This window comes from Rana temporaria, chromosome 8 (genome assembly GCF_905171775.1).
Source record: "Rana temporaria chromosome 8, aRanTem1.1, whole genome shotgun sequence".
NCBI lineage: Eukaryota > Metazoa > Chordata > Amphibia > Anura > Ranidae > Rana > Rana temporaria.
The window spans coordinates 13,499,776-13,518,382 of NC_053496.1; the positions used below are offsets into that span (position 1 = coordinate 13,499,776).

General features: G+C 42.9%; 1 protein-coding gene across 1 annotated transcript; it reads right to left on the bottom strand.

Moving 5' to 3' along the window:
• Positions 1 to 16,980: 16,980 nt before the first annotated feature.
• On the bottom strand, positions 16,981 to 17,932 carry LOC120910330 (olfactory receptor 50-like). The gene has a single exon (XM_040322105.1). It carries the CDS (start codon positions 17,930 to 17,932, stop codon positions 16,985 to 16,987), a length of 948 nt encoding a protein of 315 aa, XP_040178039.1. The 3' UTR covers positions 16,981 to 16,984.
• Positions 17,933 to 18,607: the final 675 nt, after the last annotated feature.

An 18,607-nucleotide genomic window follows, 5' to 3' on the forward strand; every position in this document is an offset into this window, starting at 1 on the left:
AGGCCGCGTACACACGGTCGAACCAAACCGATGAAAACGGACTGAGGTTCAGTTTCATCGGTCCAAACCGACCGTGTGTACGGCCCATCGGACTTTTGTCCTTCAGACCAAAGTTTTAGAACTTGCTTTAAAATCGGACTGATGGACGCCTGACCGTCGGTCAAAACCGAGGGTTAGTACACAAAAGTTTAAAACCCGCGCATGCTCAGAATCAAGTCGACGCATGCTTGGAAGCATTGATCTTTGTTTTTTTCAGCACGTCGTGTGTTTTACATCACTGCGTTCTGACCCGATCGGTTTTTGAACTGATGGTGTGTACGCACATCAGACCATCAGTCTGCTTCAGCGGTGAACCAATGAAAACGGTCCGTCAGACCATTCTCATCGGATGGATCGTCCGTGTGTACGTGGCCTAAGAAGCATGTCAGATGAAAAGGATTTTCTGACCAAGACCAACAGCATGCATGAGTGATCAGTGGTGGCTGGTGCTCAATATTTTGGGAGTGTGCGTAAACAAACCTGCCCCCTTACTCAGGAGATGGACAAGAGGCCGCTATCCCCTTCCCTCGTAGGAGTTAGACAGGAGGCCCCACCATAAAGAGACAGATGGGATCAAGAAGAACCAAGCTGCGAAGAATAGATGAGCTTGCAGAGGGAAGAGCCAGGGCTTCTCTTCCTGGCCTAACAGGAAGTGAGTCCTAAGACTCCTGGCCAATCGAGTATCAGGAGCAGCTTCCTGATTGGCCGGGAGAAGAAGCAGGAAGACAATAGCGAATATTAATTCGCTATTATCACACAACTGGGTGGGCTCAGGGCGCAGTGCTCTGCGCCCCGAGCCCATCCTTTTCTGAAGCCCTTTTTCTGAAGCTGGCTCTAATCATGTGCTTAAAAAAAAAAACATTGGAACCCATGAATCAGGCACCCTACATGTAGATTAGGGGCCGGGCGCATGGATTATAGACATATGCATTTGTTTTTGTCCGAATGCATTTTCGTCCGAATTTCAGGTATTTTCGTTAACGTTTTAACAAACGAAAACCAACATGCAGAATCCGAAAACCAAAAGATCCGACATAAACATATGCTTTATTTTCGTTTTTGTTGCTACATCAGTTCGATATATATATATATATATCATCCCGTGACCACGTCTATTTGCGACGAAACGCTGGGCATGCCACGTTCTGACGTCACCGCGACACCAGCTGAACCCGGAAGACACGGGCAGGCACATCGAGGAGCCGGCCGGCTCGATTGTTTTCATATGCTCCATAACAATTGGCTAATTGTAAGTGCGCATTTTTATATTTCATAATAAATCACCTTGGATTTTATACTATGCAAGTCCTTCTCTTTCATGGCACATCTTTACTTGTGAAAGTTACTACGAAGACCCCCCTGGTGGAGAGCTGTTAAGAGTCATCTGTCTCATGCGTTTTTGATCTCCTACTTTGAGATCAATCCAGCTGGTAAGAGGCAGTATTATCTAAGGTGGTGGCTTTCCTATCTACATGTTTTTCTGGAATTTGGGAGAATTTCCTTTACAATGAATCTATTTAGTTCAATTAGTTCAGACGCCACTGTCATTTGGCGGATCTTGCTGTATTTTATTATTGGACTTTATTTACGCACATGTCACTGGGTTGTTATGCTTATTTATGTTCCAATTCATGTTTGCTTATAATATTAAGTTGTAATTGATTTTCACCAATTTTGATTGTTGCAATCTGTACTCATTACTGTTTACACTTATTATTTGTGTTATTGCATTCATTCATTCATTACTTTATTTCCCTATCAAGAGGGATCTTTATTTAGTCACTTGTTATAGTGCAGCTTTTTTGTATCCACAACAGTTGGATATAGATAGGAGATTCGACATGACGCTGACAATAGCAATCTGTGTCTATCGGACCTGTGGTCGAATGTGCCTAACCTAACTTTATTAGTCCGAGATTATTCTACATAGAGAGGAAAGATTTGACATAAAGAGAAAATATTCAACATAGAGAGAGAAGATTTGACATAGAGAGAAAAGATCGCTGCTGGAATTGGGTGGGGGAAGTAAAATAAAAATGATGATGATGATGAATGTTATTGGCTGATTGTAACCAAAGAGGAGAACCAGTAAAATAGCTAGAAGTTTTCACTTCTACACCTGCACTTGCACAAATGTGAAAGTCGCGTGACTATTGGGGTAGACAATTCAACATGAACGACGAAGATTCGACTTATCAGCGAAAAACATACAAATGCTGAATCTGTCATGGAAGGCTTATGGTGTCTGTCGAAAGTTCTAAGAAGATTTGACGGAGCAGCTAAACTGTACGACGCCGCAATCGTACATTTCCGGTCAAATGCTCAGCCAATAGGCTATAGAAAAATTCTAATGTTGGTTGACTAGCAATAATAATTAATAAATATAATTATTACTAGTGTCATACAACATTAGAATTCTACTATAGCTTGTAGGCGGAACATTCGACGGGGAAATGTATGATTGCGGCGTCGAACAGTTTAGCTGCTCTGTCAAATCTTCTTTGAACACCATAAGCCTTCCATGACAGATTCGACCTTAATTAATTCGGATTTTCGGACGAATGCAAATTTTCTAACGAAAAACTAAAAAGGAATTTTGGAAGTAACTAAATAAATGTATTTTTCGGACGAAAACGAAATTCCAAAACAAAATATTTCAGTGTGCACATGTCTAATGGATTAGGGGGGCTGTGCCTCTAATGGACGGGCCACCACTGGTAATGATGTACGGTATTCTCTATTTTCATATCCAGATAAATTTTTCTGTGATGAAGAAACTTCTTATGTCATTGTTTGACAATTCTCAAACATGTTTCACTTCTTTCTATACAATTTACCAAACTATTATTTTGTTGTTTGAATTGTTTCATAACTGTTTGTGTTCTGCCTTTATACCTTTAAGGCCCATTTAAAGTCCCTAAAATAGGTATTCAGTTAGAAAGACATTGGCCCGGATTCACAAATTACTTACGCCGACGTATCTCGAGATACGCTGCGTAAGTGTAAATATGCGCCATCGTATCTATGCGCCGTGCCCACAAACTGAGATACGCCTAAAAATAGGCTTCATCCGACCAACGTAACTTGCCTACGCCGGCGTATCGTAGGCGCATATTTACGCTGGGCGCATTTGCCGCTCCCATGGATTTTCTATGCACATATGCAAATGAGGGAGATACGCCGATTCACAAACGTACTTGCGCCCGGCGCATAATATACGTGGTTTGCGTTAGTCGTAAGTCCTGTGTAAAGTTATTCCCCATATATGAGGCGCAACCCATGCAAAGGTATGGACCAGGGAACTCAAGCCATCGTATTTTACATTGTTTACGTTGGACGTGAATATGGCTGGGCGTAGGTTACGTTTACGCCGTAGGCATTGATCTGTCGTATCTTAGGGAGTAGATCTGACGTGATTCTGAGCATGCGCACTGGGATGCGTCCACGGGACGGCGCATGCGCCGCTCATTATACGTATCTGTCTGAGACTCAGCACATCATTTGCATGGGGTCACGCCTCATTTGCATGGCTCACGCCCATTTCCACATACGCCAGCTTACGTCTAGGAAACCCAGCGCAGATTTGGCAGCACTGGCTTTGTGAATCCAGTGCTTGCCTCTCTGCGCTGCGTCGGCGTAGCGTAAAGAAGATACGCTACGGCGGCATAAATATGCGCTGATGTATGTGAATCTGGGCCATTGTGCTAACAGGCCCCATTATAGTCTTCCCTCCACGTTCTTGTTGAAACTGTTGCAATAAAGTGGTTGTAAACCTGTACATATGCCCAGTGAAGGTAATAGCCACAGGTAATACGCAGAGATTAAACAAATCCTCCATAGGTTGTACCTGTCATAAGACATAGGTTGTACCTGTCTTTCTATAGTCTTCTCATCTTTACATCCCTTCAAAGTCCAGAATTTCTAAAGCTTGCCTGAGCTGTTAGAAAACAAACACAATTTTACACTGCAGAACCTACTAAGGAGAGCTCCCCCAACCTCCTTCACACCACACACAGGAACAGAGCTGAGGCTGTCAATCACAGGCTGTGTGCTGGAGCTCCTTCCCATGTCTCTTTTTTTTTTCTCTTGATGTCCGGAAACCTTGCCAGGAGTGACCCATGCAGATAGCAGAGGAACGGGGCAGCAGAAAGAAATGACACTTAGTGCGCTGGATTGAGACAAGCACACACTATAGAGGGATGTGCTTTGTTCATGTTTCATGTCTGAGGTTTACAACCACTTTAAACATGACTGTGCAGTCCAATAGATGCCAGAGTTTGACCGTGCTGCCCAGGGCACTCTGAAATGTTCCTTCTTTGGTCAAACACGCCCCTTCTATCCCTGTGCACTACAAGTCTTTCTGAAGATGCTTGTGCTGGGAGATGTGGCCTGTACTTACCTATGACGATATAGAGCACTGGAGAGAGAGCGCAGGACGGACATATCCACTATAAGAAAATATTGTTATTTTTAATACTTAATAACATTTTAGTAACATTCCATGGGCCAAATTCTCAAAAGAGATACGCAGACTTAACTGCTGTTCAGCCTGCGTATCCCTGTGCCTAACTTTGGAAACGATTCTCAAAAGGCTTTTTCCAAAGTTAGGCAGAAAATCTGACATGTGTAAGACACTTACACGGTCAGATTTTAGGATGCAGTACCGCATCCGCCACTGGGGGCATTTCTCATTGAAATCCAGCTTTGCGTATGCAAATGAGGACTTAAGCAGATTTTCAAAGCATTTCAGCACTTTGATTTCTGCCTAAGTTCCGAATTTGCCGGCGCAAAACTAGGGCTGGTTTTATAATGTGGAAAGTTAGCCAAACCTTGTAAAGGCCCATTCCAGCGACGGCATTTGGTATGCATTCCTGAGGGAGAACTCCACGGCAATTTTTAAATTCAAAACCGGCATGGGTTCCCCCCCAGGAGCATACCAGGCCCTTAGGTCTGGTATGGGTTGTAAGGAGACCCCCCCACGCCGAAAAATTGACGTAGGGGGCCCCCCTACAATCCATACCAGACCCGTATCCAAAGCACGCTACCCGGCCGGTCAGGAATGGGAGTGGGGACGAGCGAGCGTCCCCCCCCCTCCTGAGCCGTGCCAGGCCGCACGCCCTCAACATGGGGGGGTTGGGTGCTCTGGGGCAGGGGGGCGCACTGCGGGCCCCCCCACCCCAGAGCACCCTGTCCCCATGTTGATGAGGACAGGACCTCTTCCCGACAACCCTTGCCATTGGTTGTCGGGGTCTGCGGGAGGGGACTTATCGGAATCTGGGAGTCCCCTTTAATAAGGGGGCCCCCAGATACCGGCCCCCCACCCTAAGTGAATGGATATGGGGTACATCGTACCTGCCGGAGCATGATGGGACGGTGATGCCTATATAAATGTGATGCAAGGCGCGCTTCCATCATTGCAGCGACAAGAGGCGACGAGGCAACATCGGAAGAAAGGAAGAGAAGACCCTGACGTCACAGAAGACCGCGCCGGCTGCCTGTTTGAAATCGAGCTAACACACAAACATAGCAGGCAGCCAGCGCTGAAGAAGAAGGCACCGGACATCTGCAGAAGAACCGGGGTTCGCCGAGTCAACAGCGGAAGAGGGGAGAAGATGGAAGAAGCCCCCCGGAGTCCGGAGAAGCCCCCCCCCGGAGAGCGGAGAAGACCCCCGGAGAGCGGAAGACCCCCGGAGAGCGGAAGACCCCCGGAGAGTGGAAGAAGAAGCCCCCCCTGCTAATTGAGCTAATAACGAAGACAGGGGGGGCATCCGGAGCAGAATAATAAATTATTTTAAAAAGCCTTGTGTTGTGTGTTTACTAAATTTTACTTTTTGCCTCCAGGTGAATGGATAGGGGTACGATGTACCCCATATCCATTCACTTAGGGTGGGGGGCCGGTATCTGGGGGCCCCCTTATTAAAGGGGACTCCCAGATTCCGATAAATCCCCTCCCGCAGACCCCGACAACCAATGGCAAGGGTTGTCGGGAAGAGGTCCTGTCCTCATCAACATGGGAACAGGGTGCTCTGGGGTGGGGGGGCCCGCAGTGCGCCCCCCTGCCCCAGAGCACCAAACCCCCCCATGTTGAGGGCATGCGGCCTGGCACGGCTCAGGAGGGGGGGGGACGCTCGCTCGTCCCCACTCCCATTCCTGACCGGCCGGGTAGCGTGCTTTGGATACGGGTCTGGTATGGATTGTAGGGGGACCCCCTACGTCAATTTTTCGGCGTGGAGGGGTCTCCTTACAACCCATACCAGACCTAAGGGCCTGGTATGCTCCTGGGGGGGGAACCCATGCCGTTTTTTTCTTTGAAAATTGGCATGGAGTTCTCCCTCTCAGGAATGCATGCTGAGCGACGCTGACATTTTTTTTATAATTATTTGTTTTCCCGGCGCGTCTTTTTTTTTCACCCGTCGCAACTTTAGTGTCCCGTCGAAATTCTCAAAGCCGACCGGTGTTAATTACGTTCGCGCGCTGCACGTCGGGAAAATGACGTCACACGCATGCGCAGTACGGCCGGCGCGGGAGCGCGCCTCATTTAAATTTTAAACGCCCCCAGGAGAGGAGGACCGCCTTACGACGGCGGCACTTAAGTTACACAGCGTGTAATTTCTACCTAAGTGCTTTGACGATCAGGCACTTAGGTAGAAATTTTAAGTCAGTGTAACTTAACTGCTGAAATTTAAGTTACGCAGACTTTTTGAGAATTTGGCCCCATATTTTTAAGCATTTTCATGTAAGAATACGTTAAACATAATAACGTGCATCAAAGCAGAATTATAAAAAAAATGTTTTGAGACTTCATTTGGAATTTAAACATTAAGGCCCAGATTCTCAGAAGAGATACGACGGCGTATCTCCAGATACGCCGTCGTATCTCTGCGTTGCGCGGTCGTATCTATGCGCCTGATTCTTAGAATCAGTTACGCATAGATTTCCCATAGATCCGACTGGCGTAACTGTGTTACACCGTCGGATCGTAACTGCATACTTACGCTGGCCGCTAGGTGGCGCTTCCGTCGAATTCCGCGTCGAGTATGCAAATTAGCTAGATACGCGAATTCCCTAACGTACGCCCGGCCGACGCAGTAAAGTTACGCAGTTTATGTTAGGCTTTTACCGGGGGAATAGTTGCCCCTGCTATATGAGGCGTATATGCGGCGCACCAATGTTAAGTATGGACGTCGTTCCCGCGTCGAAATTTGAAAAAGTTACGTCGTTTGCGTAAGTCGTCCGTTAATGGGGCTGGACGTAATTTACGTTCACGTCGAAACCAATGACGTCCTTGCGGCGTACTTTGGAGCAATGCACACTGGGAAATTCCACGGACGGCGCATGCGCCGTTCCGCAAAAACGTCAATCACGTCGGGTCACAGTAGTTTTACATAAAACACGCCCCCCTGATCCAAATTTGAATTAGGCGGGCTTACACCGGCTGATTTACGCTACGCCGCCGCAACTTACGGAGCAAGTGCTTTGAGAATACAGCACTTGCCCGTCTAAGTTGCGGCGGCGTAACATAAATCGGATACTATACGCCACCGCAGAGATACGCCGCTGACTGAGAATCTGGCCCTAAATATACAAATTACATAAATGGATTGAGCTGTATATCTTACTGCATGATCCCTATAAATACAGTACAATCAAATATATTAATAATAATTAATAGTATTTATAATAATAAATAATACATATTCCTACAGCGCAAGTTAGAATACATTAACATGTAAATTGCAAAGTCTTGGAGAGCAAAAAATAAATAAAAAATACACAACCATTTTTTATGTTCCTAAAAATGTGCAAAACTGTTACTAACATGGAAAGTCAATAAAACGATAGGGCTTGTATAATAAAAGATAAATGTTCACAAACATTTGGGAGGCAATTTATGATAAGACAAAGGAAAATGCATTTTGAAAGGTTTTACTTTAATCTTGTTCTGCTGACTGCTGATATTCATGTATCAGATACCAAGATTAACCGCTTGTCAACCGTATGCCCACAGTTCAAACCCCCCCCCCAAATCACGATCATGTTAAGCCGGGTATACACTAATAGAATTAAATGTTTGATTGCAAGAACATTATACTAATGTTTGTTCACTTTTGTACTACCGTATTTATCGGCGTATACCACGCACTATTTTGCCCTGAAAATCAGGGCAAAATCGTGGGTGCGCGATATACGCCGATACCCGCTTTCCCGCCACGAGTTTGAATACTGCGCCGGCATATACAGAGCTCAGTACACTCGTGTATCTTCGGGCAGTCTCGGCGCCTCTCGCACTGACGTCCTGAGCGTACAGGACGTCAGCGCGACAGTTGCCGAGCCTGCCCGAAGATACACGAGTGTACTGCGCTCGGTATATGCCGGCGCAGTATTCAAACTCGTGGCGGGAAACGAGCGGGGAGGACGCGAGGACGCCGTGAGGACGCCGCAGAAGGACGCCGGACTCGCCGAAGATGACACCCGACCCGCCGAAGAGGACACCCGACCCGCCGAAGAGGACACCCGACCCGCCGAAGACGGACGCCGGACCCGCCGAAGAGGACACCCGAAGCCGCAGAAGGACGCCGGACCCGACGAGGCCGCCGATGGACGCCACGCAAGACACCAAAACTGTAAGTACAAAAAAACAAAAAAAAATTTTTTCCACAGGATTGGGGGCCACTTTAGGGGTGCGCGGTATATGCGGGAGCGCGTTATACCGCGATAAATACGGTAATTAGTGGAGTCAAATCAATGATCATTTTTAAACTCAACAATGAGAAAAATTGAGTAGGATGAAAAAAAATTCTTGAATGTATACATTTCTAATGCCCTGTACACACAAACGGAATTCCCGTCGGAAAAAACTTGGATGGTTTTCCAACAGAATTCCATTCAGACCTGCCTTGCATACACACGGTCACACAAAATTTCGATGACTGCCTAGAACATGGTGACGTAAAAGACTACGGCGAGCCGAGAAATTTAAATTCTATGCTTCCGAGAATGCGTCGATTTTTTTCCGAGCATGAGTCGGAATTTAGCACATTGGGATTTGTACAAACGATCCGAAATTCCAATCGGATTTTTTCCCAACGGGAAAATAGAGAACCTGCTCTCTATCTTTTTCCAGCAGTTTTTCCATTGGAAAAAGTCCGATGGAGCATACACACGGTCGAGATTCCCGACCAAAAGCTCTCATTGGACTTTTTCCGACGGGAAAACCGATCGTGTGTAAGGGGCAAAACAGTGTGCGTGTGCTTTTTATTTGGCAAAGTAAATTTATTCTAAAAATTGAATAACATTTTGTACAAATTTCGAGCAACAATTGAATGTACTGAGAATTTGTAATAATTATTTTTTTACTAATTTTCTTTCACAATTCTACTAGTTTGTACCCAGCTTTACTCATCTACCTGACAGGTGACTGTGGGATAAAACGACTTCTGATTTTCTGTTAACTTAATTACCTCCCCTCACCCCGACATGTTGATTAGATACTTATGAGAACATTCCGCTGCTCCCCCTTCCTAATAGCAAGCTCCAAGCTCCAGACTAAACAATATTATACAATGCAACCTCATAGTGATTGCCTTCCTCTCTCAATTTTTGTCCAGGTATGCAAGGAATTCAACAACAATGATTTCATATACCTATACTGCAAAAATAAATGTTTTAATTCAAGAAAAAAAAATACATTTAATGTATTAAATCAGAACAAAATATGTTTTTATATGCACATGCCAATCTACCCGCTTTATTTAATTTATTTAATTTATTTAATCAACTCTCAAATGTCCCCAGATAAACATATAGGGGCAGATTCACGTACCTCCGCGCATTTCTCCGCCTGGCGCAGCATATCTAAGTTACACTACGCCGCCGTAACTTCTTTTTTTTTTTTTGAAATCCACAAAGAATGCGCGCCGTTTTAGGGGTACCCCTAAAATGGAGAGATCTGGAAAGTCTGCAAATGTGGGAGTGGATCGACTCCGTAGAGGATACTTATAGGAGAGAGAAATTAAAATATGGAGTTTATAAAAACAAGGTAGGGGAAAAGGATATGTGGGCACCCTGGTTGGAATTTAAAAAGTCCTGGAGTTTCGCAGAAAACCTGAGAGAGGAATAGGAATGTATTTGCAACTAAGGGAATGAATTCATTAAGTGGAGTCGTGGGATGGTCCAGGGCGGGGGTAGGGTGGGGGGAGGAGGGGGGTTTTTCTGTTGGGGAGGGGGGTAAAGGGGCTTTTGTTTTTTCTCTGTCACGCGGATAAAAAAATTTTTTTTATTGAAAATCCGTACTTAGTACATTGGATATAGTTCCCGATGAAGGAAAAAAAAAAAGGGGAACGGTCTATAAAAATAAAATAACAAGTATAAAACATGATAAGTAATAGACCACAAATGATGCTAAACCAGATGTAGAGACGGAATTATGAATAAAATCATGAGCGTGTCTCTCGCTGTGGTGAAGTCTGAAGTGGCGAGAAAAAAAAAAAAGAATGCGCGCCGTACGTTACAGCGGCGTAGTGTATCTTTGGCGGCGTAAGGGCGCGGAATTCAAAACGATGTGATGGGGGCGTGTTTTATGTAAATACGTCGTGATCCGACGTAAACAACGTTTTTTTTTAACGGCGCATGCGCCGTCCGTGGGGGTATCCCAGTGCGCATGCTCGAAATTAAACCGGAACAAGACAATGCTTACGACGGTGACGTCATTCTACGCAAATCCCTATTCGCGAACGACTTACGCAAACGACGTAAAAAATTTAAAATGCAAGGCGGGAACGACGGCCATACTTAACATTGAGTACGCCTCCATATAGCAGGCGTAACTATATGCCGGAAAAAGCCGAACACAAACGACGTAAAAAAAAGCGCCGGCCGGACGTACGTTTGTGGATCGCCGTAACTAGCTAATTTGCATACTCGACGCGGAAATCGACGGAAACGCCACCTAACGGTGAATGCACCTGAGATCCGACGGCGTACTAAGACGTACGCCTGTCAGATCGATCCGAGATGCCGTCGTATCTTGTTTTGTGGATACAAAACAAAGATACAACGCGCAAAATGTGAAATTACGCAAGGTATCAAGAGATACACCGGCATAATTCTTTTGTGGATCTGCCCCATACTGTATATTATTTTTATGTATGCCTGAATGAAAAAAAATTTGGGGAAAAATAAATATTTTTTGTTCTAAAGGGAAACCTTTCCTGGGAACCTTGTAACTAATTTAGTGATTGCCTTCCTCTCTAAATTTTTGTCCAGGTGTGCAAGGAGTTAAGCCCTGTACACACGATTGGATATCTGATGGAATCTAATCCGATGGATTTTTTCGTTGGATATCCGATGAAGCTGACATTCATCAGTCTTGCCTACACACCATCAGTCAAAAATCACGTTGTGACGTAAAACACTACGACATGCTGAGAAAAATTAAGTTCAATGCTTCCAAGTAGGCGTCAACTTGATTCTGAGCATGCGTGGATTTTTGACCGATAGACTTCCACACAGACGTTGTTTTTTTAACCATAGGAAAATTTTAAAACATGTTCTATTTTATTTTCACTGATGGAAAACAAACCGATAGGGCCCACACACGATCGGTTTGTCCGATGAAAGCGGTCCATCGGTCCGTTTTCATCACACAAACTGATCGTGTGTACAGGGCTTAAAACAACAATGATTTCATATACCTATACTGGAAACATTTTTTTTTTTTTTATTCAAGAAATAAATACATTTAATGTATTAAATCAGAAATAAAATGTGTTTTTATATGCATTTATTTCATTTATTTAATCAACTCTCAAATGTCCATAGTTAAAGTTTAATATATATATATATTTTTTTTTTTATGTATGCCTGAATAAAAACAAATTTTTGTATAAATAAATATTTTTTGTTCTAAAGGGTTATAACTAGAAACCTTCCCTGGAAAGCTTTTAATTTGTTATGGACAGCAAATGTTACCTCAATGCATTTCACATTCTCAGCAGATCATAAATATCAGGCTATGAGGTGATGAGATATATAAAGAGTATCTGTGGCCTAGGGGAAGACATAGATGGTACCTCAATGGGATTAGGATACAAAATACAAATTATTAGAAATAACAAATGCATTTGAGAATTAAACGATAAAGCCAATTAGATTTAGAAGCAAGTCTATTCTAGCCTGCGTTTAGGTCTGTTCTGGGTAAGATGAACTAGATTTGGGTCTATGATAACTGTAGGTGCTGATAGTACTGTTGTCTTTTATGATGCCAACAGATGCCTCAAGAACAGAGAGGCTCAGATCCTTATGCCCTGTACACACGATCGGTCCATCCGATGAAAACGGTCTGATGGATTTTTCCATCAGTTATCAGATGAAGCTGACTGATGGTCAGTCGCGCCTACACACCATCAGTTAAAAAAACTATCGTGTCAGAACGCGGTGACGTAAAACACAACGACGTGCTGAAAAAAATGAAGTTCAATGCTTCCAAGCATGCGTCGACTTGATTCTGAGCATGCGTGGATTTTTAACCGATGGACTTGCATAAAGACGATCGTTTTTTTCTATAGGTTTTTTATCCATCGGATAATTTTAAAACAAGTTCCTAATTTTTTAAACGATGGATAAATAACCGATGGGGCCCACACACGATCGGTTTAGTCTGATGAAAACGGTCCATCAGATCGTTTTCATCAGACAAACCGATCGTGTGTACGCGGCATAAGATGCAGAAAAATGTTTTGCCTTGTGGCCAAGAAGCCAGCACAATGAATTCTGGGATGCCATGATAAATCTTAAGCTGTCTGAAACTTTTTCTAAAATGTGAACTGTGACCAGATGGTCACCATAATACATTAATATATAATGGCTTCTGCGCTACTACTAGTGAATAAAAAGTCTTCCAAAATAAACAGTCAGGCCCCGTACACACGACTGGTCCGAACCGATGAAAACGGACTGAAGTTCAGTTTCATCAGTCCAAACCAATCGTGTGTACGGCCCATCGGTCTGTTGTCCTTCGGACAAAAATTAGAGAACTTGCTTTAAAATCGAACCGATGGACGGCTGACCATCGGTCAAAACCGATGATTAGTACAGAAAAACATTGGTTCAAAACCCGCGCATGCTCAGAATCAAGTCGACGCATGCTTGGAAGCATTGAACTTCGTTTTTTTCAGCACGTCGTGTGTTTTACGTCACCGCGTTCTGACCCGATCGGTTTTTGAACTGATGGTGTGTACGCACATCAGACCATGCGTCTGCCTCAGCGGTGAACCGATGAAAACGGTCCGTCGGACCATTCTCATCGGATGGACCGGTCGTGTGTACGCGGCCTTAAAGAACAGCAACAACTCGCAGTGTATACAAACAGCAATAAGTAAATAAGTAAAATAAGGTTATTGCGCAAAATATAAAAAAACACATAATAATAAATAGTGATAAAATCACAAGTGCAACGTGGAAAAAAGTGACAAAATAGAACAAATAATAAATGGACAAATAATCAAGTCCATAAGTGAAGTGGCAGTAAACACTGCTATAGAAGAGAAATAGTAGATGTTCACCAATCCCAGAGAGGAATGAGTAACTGCACCAAAAAACTTCAATCTTGTCTCCCAGAACTCTCACCCCACTTGATCCACTGGTGAGGTGAGAGTTCTGGGAGACCAGTTACTCATTCCTCTCTGGGATTGGTGGACATCTACTATTTCTCTTCTATAGCAGTGTTTACTGACACTTCACTTATGGACTTGATTATTTGTCCTTTTATTATTTGTTCTATTTTGTCACTTTTTTCCACTTTGCACTTGTGATTTTATCACTATTTATTATTATGTGTTTTTTATATTTTGCGCAATAACCTTATTTCACTTATTCACCATAATACATTGTATAGCCAAGATTGGCTGTGCGCCCCACTTGACCTGAAGAATATGATGTGAAAGGGATTAGTGAACATTTTTAATTTCTTCCTCCCTCTTATGCGTATAAAGGAGATGATGACACCTTGCTTGCACACATATGTACAAATATTATCTAGTATTAATAAATGCAGTAGTTAGTAACACAAAAATAGGCTTGTTCCTTAATGTTGAAGACATTTGACTAAACAGCTTATTTAGTTCTAATCAATGGTAGGGTCATACCAATGGATTGATACCACATAGATACCTCAATCACCTTAATTTACTATACACCATGGAATGTGTCAAAGCAGATGTGGATTTTCCAAGACTAGGAATCAGTGGCGGCTGTTGCTCCCTTTTTGGTGGGGGGCAACAAACAAACACCCCCATCCGCCAGCCTGCCTGCCCCGCACTTACCCCATTCAGGTCACAGGTGGCTTCCCCGGCTTGACTGCCATATTGACTGCTAGTCTTCCAATTACTGTATAAAGCTCCTCTCACATACAAGTCTTCACTCTTCCAATCGATGCATTTGTATTAGAAAAGAGAAGAAAGGAAAAGACGAGGGGCACCATTCCCAATTGGACGTTTTATAGATAGGCAACTCCTATCCTCATATTGATTAGTGGTTCCAAATGAATAATAACTACTGCAGTAGAGAACGGACACAAAAGATACACTCTGCATCTTTCCAAATAACTGTTCTGCTTTAATGTGACGCAATTGAAGGTTTTTATACACATGATTACGTAGGTATCACATTAATATTACAATTGTACGTTTATGGTAACACGGGGCGTAACATAGGCAGGCTAATTCTAATCAGGACTCAAAAGAATGCAAACATGTAATGAAAACATTTTTATTGCCGTGTGCACAGTGAAGAAAGTATGCAATACATACAAAATAGAATACAATTATATACAGAACTTACAAATATCCTTTACAATAAGAGTCAAACAGACACGTGATTCAAAAGCCATAAGGGCTTGGATATCCAAAGATATCCGAAGATGGATAATTTAAGCTGAAGAAGTCATTTTTGATCTGAAGATATTCTACAATCTCAGAAACGGGGAGTTTATATTTCTGTTGAAAAGTCACAAAGCTTTTCGGGCCCAAATTAGTGCATCACTTATAAACACTTTTGGTGAACCATATTCAGAGGCCATCTGGGTTTTCCAGCCCTGGCAAGAAGGATAGGTTATGCAAAGTTGACTGCAGGGGTGAAGAGGCAATAGAGCACCAGAGTACTTCAGGTCACGCTGAGTGAATGAGCAGCAATTGGATTGGAGATGGGATTTCAATCCTTGGGCAAAACCAAAAAAGATTATCCAAAGTGGATACATATCTAATAATTCAGACTCATATTGGAGTTTCCTGGGTTACATGATATTTTGGCAGTTGTGCCATTTGCAAGGTGTAACAACACCCAGAGTATGAAAGGGGATAAAGTTGTTTAGGACATTCCATTCCCGAACACAAAGGCAGCTACCGAACACTCCAATCAGCCGAACAAGAAACCCATACGAATAATTCTCCCCCCCCCCCGCCCCCCGAGGTTCTGTATTGAGGGTCAAGCAGGAATCAGACCCTTTATTGAAAGGAATGCAGGCTCTTTATATACACTTGAGAATACTGCAGTCACCACATGAACAATGGCCCGGAACCACCAACAACATCACACAATGGTTACATAACGAGCTCCCAATACACACTATTCTGAGTGTCAATACATCCCTAAGCAGACAACAGGTGAGTTCATTAGCACACTTAATAATAGGTGAAGGGAAAGTTGCCTCAGATAAGATTAACACAATTTACTTATCCAGACAAAAGCAACATCGTTAAGCAATTGACGGTCGGTCTCTTACATTGAACTTCCTGGAATGCCCATATTAGGAGTTACACTTCCTGGTCATAGACTTCACAGTGAACAGGGGAAAAAATCTTCATATTTCTTGAGAAATATTGTTAATGAATATTACTGTCCCATTTGAAGTAACCCAATCATATTCTCAGTGTTCATTATTTTCTTGGTCACCCTGCGCCCAAAAGTGACTCCCGTCACACGAGGCCTGGACATTTTTAGCAAGGTGTTGAACACCAGGCCCCCAGGAAATTTTTACAGATACATTATAGTGTGGTGAATTCTAGGTTTGGGATATCCACATATAAATTTGTCCATCTTCCTCTGCATGCTGTATAGAATATAAGATGGTACGGGAATTCAAAAACATCTCCTACACCTTTTCTGCTGCTATTGATCTCCAGGTTTGAGGCACTCCAATAATCTGTGAGAGTTTGAGGAAGATACAGAAATGTCACTATGGGATTGGTGATCAGGAGTAACATGAACAGATTTCAATTTCATTTTCCTAATGGAAGAAGAACCTGACAGCAGTTGCTGAGAAGCAATGGAGGCCTCCATTGCTACCAATCAACTGCTGTCAATTTCTATCTCCATAAGGAGAGTTCAGTACCGGTTCTAACATAGATCTGTGAAGCAACTTGTTTATCTGAGTCCATCCAAGTGTTATTCTGTGTTGAGCCCTGATAAAGGGCAAGTGGTGTTGCCCCCCAAAATGTATTAAATGTATTAAATGTATTTTTATGTTAAAATTGCGGTTTGTGCTCTCAAATACAGATGGCTGTGTCTGATTCTGAATCTTTTGGTCTAAAGTTGACTAATTCCCCATACAAACGATCAGGCTTTTGACACATCAGAATTCAGACGGCATTCTATCGGAGAAAAAGAGAACATGTTCTATATCTAAACTCCGAATTCTTGAATTCCTCGGAAAAAAGTCCGATGGGGCATACACACGGTCGGAATTTCCGATGGAAAAAGTCATTCTTAAGTGGTGGATAGCAAAAATGTATGGTGGACGGAGCTGAAGATCCCACATGATGCTATCAAGAAAACATGAAAAAATCCTTGAAGAGGGTTTCATACACCGTTTTTAATCCATAATAAAATATTCTGGCCCTTTGTGCACATGGCTCCCATACAATAGATTTGTTTCATAAACGTTGATAAATTATTTAATGTAAAACATGTTCCATTTCCTTTTTATATTTTTTATAGCATTTAAAATATCTTTGTTCCTTAATGAGTAGACAAACGGGTTGAGCATTGGAACCACTGCCGTATAAAGCAAGGTCAGCAACTTGTCCAGTTCTTTAGAACCTTCAGATTCTGGTTTGCCATAAATTATAATGATTGGACCATAGAATAATATTACTGTGGTGAGGTGGGAAGTACAACTGGAATAAGCTTTCAGTCGTCCCTCAGAGGAGCGAATTTTGAGTATGGTGGAGATGATGAACACGTAGGAGGTTATAATAAGAAAAAAAGGAATAGATGCCAACACTACATCCTGACATAACAGAAATATGTATCTGCTTGTAGCATCGCTAGATGTTATTGCATAAAGTGCTTTCTGATCACAAAAGAAATGGTCAACATTTTGTGTGAGACAGAAGGATAAGAGAGATGCGGCTAACACGTTGACGATTGTATTAGTCAATGATATAAGCCAAGGGGATAGAGCTAGCGAAATACATACATCTTTACTCATGAGTAAGGAATATTGTAATGGCTTACAGATCGCTACATATCGATCGTAGGCCATGGAGGTCAGTAGGAATACATCAGAAGTAGATGACAATGAGAAGAAGAACACTTGAGTCATACAAGCGGAGAAAGAAATCCAATGATCCTGTGTTAGAAGTATGGAGAGAAGCTTTGGAAGAGTAACTGAAACATATATAACATCACTAATAGCAAGATTACTCAAGAAGAAATACATTGGAGTATGGAGCTGGGGAACCAGACACACCAATACAGCAATGGTCATGTTTCCAAGGACAGTCATCAGATACACTAATAGAACTGCAGTAAAAAGGAGACATTGTCCAGTTTCAGAGATAGAAAATGCTGAAATGTAGAACACATTTTCTGTAATGTTTGAACATTTCTCCATCATACCTTGAGTGGAAAAAAATATATATATAGTTGGGACTTTTTCAATGTAACTAATATGAAAAAGATTCTTTACATAACACTTTCAATTTACATACTAACCAATAAAAGCAAAGTATGGCCAAAGCTTTTTTGTGCACTTACTTTTGCTCTCCTGTGACCCATAATCGGCCGACAGCGGGCTAAAGCCCACTCTTGGCTGACGTCATAGAGCCACTACTAATAATGTCAGTATCCACCCAGATATCTGATGGGCAGCTGGCTCAGCCTTTCAACACATGGCTGAGAGCCTGAGCCAGCTGTTCCTGCCCCCACTCCAGCCTGGCATTGCAGTGAGCGCTGGAGGGGCAGAGCAGGGATCAATGACTGACACTCAACTCTCTCAGCTCCGAGTGCATTGACAACTGAGCAATCATGTGATCACTTAGTTCTTGTGCTTAGAGTCAATGGGGGACAGCTGCAGCATCAGACCGGGGCTTTGATCGTTGCTTTAAACGCATGATTTGAAGTGCTGGTTTTAACTGCTTGTATTGCTAAACTATTATTTTGCTGTCTGCATTCTTTTTTGCAAACCACTTGTTTTCTGCCTTTATTCCACTAAGGCCCAACTGAAATAAATGTGCAATAGATAATTAGTTACAAAGACATTGCATTAACAACCCCCATTAGAGTCTTGACT

Coding starts and splice junctions, on each gene's coding strand:
- LOC120910330 (XM_040322105.1), bottom strand. CDS start 17,932: ATGATGGAGAAATGTTCAAACATTACAGAAAATGTGTTCTACATTTCA.